General features: G+C 37.0%; 1 protein-coding gene across 2 annotated transcripts in view; it reads right to left on the bottom strand.

Moving 5' to 3' along the window:
- Positions 1 to 5,000, bottom strand: part of LOC122263773 (uncharacterized) — a 58,022-nt gene that overhangs the window by 2,251 nt on the left and 50,771 nt on the right. Inside the window, exon 7 of one of the 2 annotated variants that reach the window (XM_086548965.1) lies at positions 1 to 1,657. This exon is cut by the window's left edge and continues 2,251 nt beyond it. In XM_086548965.1, the coding sequence (XP_086405091.1) occupies positions 906 to 1,657 (752 nt within the window). In that variant the 3' untranslated portion in view covers positions 1 to 905. Of the gene's footprint in view, positions 1,661 to 5,000 lie in introns of both variants that reach the window. The other variant, XM_086548955.1, reaches the window with a different exon arrangement.

Here is a 5,000-nt window from a genome sequence, read left to right as displayed (position 1 = left end):
TATCACAGGTATCATTAACCTAAAAAAATAGGTAACCTTTAAACAGTGATTATTTTCACTTGCTAGACAGGCGTACCAATACTTCATTTTAAGAATGTAGAAATACCCTTGGTCAAACGGTTACAATTATTGCCTTTACCTTATTTCTAGTATGAATGGTAAATGTCACCTCTGACTGTAAATGCTGCAGAACTATTTTTCCATCAGTGATCTGGTCACTGCTATTATGAATATAGGATCATTACGTACTATGGGTTTAAGAGAATCTTCACAGAATGTGTAACGCATTAAGCTCCATAATATCAACATACTATTTTTTATTTATTTATTTTTTTTACATAATTTGGTTTTAGTGATTTATGCAGTGGTCTGTTTACAGTTCTTGGGAATGTTGCATTGCACTGACATTCTTGCGTCCAAGAAGAAATCTTCAGAAGGCAAAAGGCAACAGCTTACCGCAACGGCATTACTTTTCTACATCATTACAGATCTAAAATTTCTTTTTGGTTATTATTCATCTTGCTCCATCACATCGCAGGTGTAACAGGTATATTAGACTACATAAACACACGTGCAATTGATGCTATTCGTTGACACAACTAATGATACATAATTCCTTTATGATAACATTAAAAATGTGCTTAATAGTTGTATAGAGGGAGATATGCTGCTATCATCACTAAAGAAGTGTGAAAGTATAAGTGAGGACAATCTATCCAAACGCTCGGTACCAGGATTATGACAATTTGGATGAAGTGCAGAACCATGCTCCTATCCAAGTTGTTGAAGTTCCGATGACAACAGCCACCGAAATCAGCAGTGTGCCTTATGTTATAACATTGTAAACCGTGACCAGTAGCCATAAAAATCGTTTTCAATGCTATAATTTCTTAATCGAAACACCTTTACTTATCTTCTTTATCCTCATCTTCTGACTCCAATAGCGCCCCTGGTAGACTGGTTTTTCTCTGCAGTTGCGGTGGAGGTGGCAAAGACCGTGTACTGATGGAGGTTGTTGGTCGAGACAATACAGAGCGACCTGTGCAGGGTCTTGAAGCTAATCCTCGGTTCACAGAGAGCAGTTCCCCTGGACTCCCTCCTTCAGTAGATGAGACATCTACCAGTGGAGGGACGGTCAAGTTGTTCAGAGGTGAATCTGCTGAGGAAACAGAAGGTGACCTGCTAGAAGTGGGTGTCGACAGGAAATTGGATGAGTAGTCTGAGTGCGAAGACTCAGAATCTGAGGGTGAGGTTACATGTCGTGAAGGCACTGATGTGTGACTCTGCCCATTGGATGTCGAAGCCTGAGCATAATAGTCTGCTGAAGGTAGACTCTCACTACTGATGGTGAAGAGGCCAGATGACAATGACGATGGCGAAGACACCGGGAAAGAGGCTGCTGATGGTGGAGAATTTTCGTTTTGTTGTTTCTTTCTCTTGGTTCGCCCAAAAATATTCTCTATCCTTCCTCTTGTAGTTCGTACACGTTCTCGTCGCTCTTCATCTGCTATCTCTGTTTCCAGCTGTATTTCCTTCCTTTTCAAATCCAAAACCATCTCATAGCTCGGTGGAGGCATAGAGAGAAGTGGATCATCACACTGCTTTGGAATGGCAGAAGAAGTGGAGGCAGCAGCACCATAGTTGCTAAGTTCAGTATCTTCTGAAAATATATAATCACTCATTACTCATTGTTATAACAATCATAATTACCAGTTATTATTACTATCAGTGTATTTTCACATATCTTTATGCGAATGTATCTGATTACTCTTTTCATTAGTATTAAATGTGTGTTAGGCAGTCATTAGATTAGAGATTCTTGACTTAAGCAAGAATAACTAATCTAACACTTAGTGTGTAACTTGGGTATCAGACCAAATGGTATCAGTATCACAGTGGTTTATGCCATATATATTTATATACTATATAAACTTTATAGATTGATAGGCCATACCATAGGTCTAGAAAATATTGAAAAAAACTACTCTGATTGGTTACCAAAGACATTCAATGTTTAACCTGCAAAGTCAATTACTGAGCAGCAAAAACGAAATGTGAAGGGAACATTAAGTGAGCTCGAGAATACCAGTAGGAAAAGGTTCCACAGGTGGGTGACAGTCAATTAAAGGTTATTTCGACATAGGTGAGGGAAATCCTAACAACTTTCTTAGAAATTAAGTAGTGATCTGAAGTAACGAATGCCTTGAAGCAACAGTATAGCACAGACTTTATCTCTACTGTTTAACTGATTATATAAAATAATTTGCTATATTAACATCTATAATTGGCACTATATTCCTTAGGTGTTAAAAAAGTGAAACTTTCAACTAATAAACCCTTCTACATTACATTCTTCTACCAATGCACTGTTCATTGACTATGGGTGAGAAAAGTTCATGAATATTTAGTCTTATATTTATGGACAGCTAAGCACAAAGAGGGGCAATCTTGTCCAGCTTTCAGCTTTTCATGAATATATATTGTGGAGCCGAGTCTCAGCTTTATTTACCTAAGAATTGCAGATTACTTTGAAAGTCGCATTATATTGATTATGTTTTCTCTGCTGCAAGGATAGCATATAGATTTGCAGCAAAGATCGCTTCTTGTGAAGGAAGATTGCTACTATAAAATTTCCAACCATCCATGAATATCCAGTCCAATTCTTGGCCTTATGTGTTATACGAATCTCCCCTTAACTTCTACAATGAATATTTTCTTATTCCAATACAGATCAAAGCCAGCCTAACTGGTTTGGCCTAAGAGGAGATCTTGAGTTGTTTTTCCAGTCCTAGCATTTAAAGACTGTACAGGTAAGAAGATCTAAGATCCCCCGTGTGGGTTATTTGCCATCATCATGAGCAGTGGCCAACATCCTAAATAACTTGAGGTTAGATATAAGCACTTAGTAAAGCAGCAGGTGTCATATGTAAGACTTGGATCGAATATTACACACGAGAACTTCATTTTTTGGCCAAAACGTGATGGATTTACTTCTTAGAAGAGGGATAGATGAAATTTTCCATATTTCATAACCATCCAAAACTGAATCTGTTCACATACATACCACATAGGGTAGACCTTGAAACAGTATTTCTGATGTTACTGATAACAATGGCCGAATTTCCAGGTTAGGGAAGCAGCTTCCCATCCTAAGCTTTGGATGCAGGTGAGTAATGTTTCTCTCAATTCAATATGATGAGCGTCGTTAGTATGATATGCTTATTAGTAATACTGTAAACCTTCTTGGGGTCAAAGAACACTATCAGCACTGTACCAAAGATCAATGGTATTGCCTATTATGAGACATGGATTTTTGTAAATTCGCGATGTGAGGTGATGTAGTTTGAAGGTATCTTTGCTGATAGGAAGATGTGGAAGACGTCAATTTAAATTAGGACTCACAAGACCAGTATTACAGCTGTGAACATAATGCAGCAGGCAGTATAACTAAGAATCTCAGGAAATGTTTCATTTGATACATTGTGATTCTCGTTGTGTCATCACATCCACTGGTGTGTGAAGTTCAAGACTGTCTCAAGGAGCACATGTTGCATTGTTGGTGTGGGAATTATTAAATATCATTACATGAATATAGGATTGAAATCGAGAAAAAATGGAATGGATATTAAACGAGAACAGTTCATTTCATTAAGTGCAAAAAGGCACTCCTCAATTCACCTAATATTGAAAATAAAGAAAAGGGCATGACTATACTACTGCAGTACATAAGTAATTATATGAAAACAAATATTAGCCCACTGCACCATACTATTTTGGAGATATATCTTCACTTCATGAAATCAAATACAACAACAAAATGAAAAAATACAAGTATGTAAACCTTCAAATGTAAACGTATTCCCCCTCTTCTGCGGTTGCTCATGTAGTTTTGACTGATATCATACTACTTAGAAGGAAAAAATAGATTTCAATATATTTTTCTCTAGTTTGAGTTGTAAAAATAACAAATAAAAAAAAATATATATATATAAGTCCAATTTAATTCGCCATTTGTCTAATAATATTTATGATAAATAGATAAATAAACGATTACATATTATCATTTCCTTTCCTAGACTAAATCTTAGAGGTACCCTGGCAGAGGCAAAATTAATAATGGTCAAGACTGTCGGATCTATGCTGCTAGTGATCAGGGCATTCTTTATCTATTCTTGAGTATTTCCTACACATCATTGATGAAAATGGGCAATTTTGGAGAGCTATGGCAAGAGTACAAGATATAAAATGAAAAACGTGCAGAAGGCAATTCACGACGTCTGTCTTTCGAAATTAGGAGGCCAGTCCCACTCTCATCATCCAGTAATCACGACCAGGGCAGAAATGACCTTTCTTTTCTACTCATTTACCCTTTGTTTTCCCAGTGATTAAGGAATCAATATATTTTGAGCACTTGAGTTTTGAGATCTCCATGAGAGTAGCAGAAATCACTACCCCCAAAAATCGAAAAGGGAATCGTCTGGTGGTAGCATTATAATTTTACATAAAATAGTCCGTCTTAAAGATTTTCTTAGACTCTTGACCAGGGTCAATAGGGTAAAATAATTGCCTGTTCTGCGCATGTAACTTCATCTCACCTATGTCTCGCCCAGAAAAGGAGTGGACGCGCATAGGAAGTTAACTGTTGAATCCCTTTTTCTGTATTTTGTATTTCTCAAAATATTACTTTAAAAATATACATGTGCCTCTAAAAGCATATTCGTAAATTTGTAAACCATAACCTAAACGTATTAGTTTGTGTTTCTTCAGATATATATATAATAAAAGAAACATAAACAATACGATAAGCCAAGCCCTTATTCTGGCCGGCCGGATGACTCGCCTCAACAATTCCTCTATATGACGTCACAAAGTGGTGGGCGGGGCTAGAAGATCCCCGGGCGATCGACACTATAGACCCTGCTTTTGATAAAATGTATGTATTGATACTGCGTATTTTTGGAGACCAAGACCTTAGGTTATCCCCTCAGAATATCTATTTT

Source organism: Penaeus japonicus, unplaced genomic scaffold, assembly GCF_977035675.1.
Source record: "Penaeus japonicus unplaced genomic scaffold, GWHDUDI00000001_assembly GWHDUDI00000002, whole genome shotgun sequence".
Classification (NCBI taxonomy): Eukaryota; Metazoa; Arthropoda; class Malacostraca; order Decapoda; family Penaeidae; genus Penaeus; species Penaeus japonicus.
The sequence above is the reverse complement of the archived record's forward strand: the minus strand, read 5'-3'. Positions and strand labels throughout refer to the sequence as shown.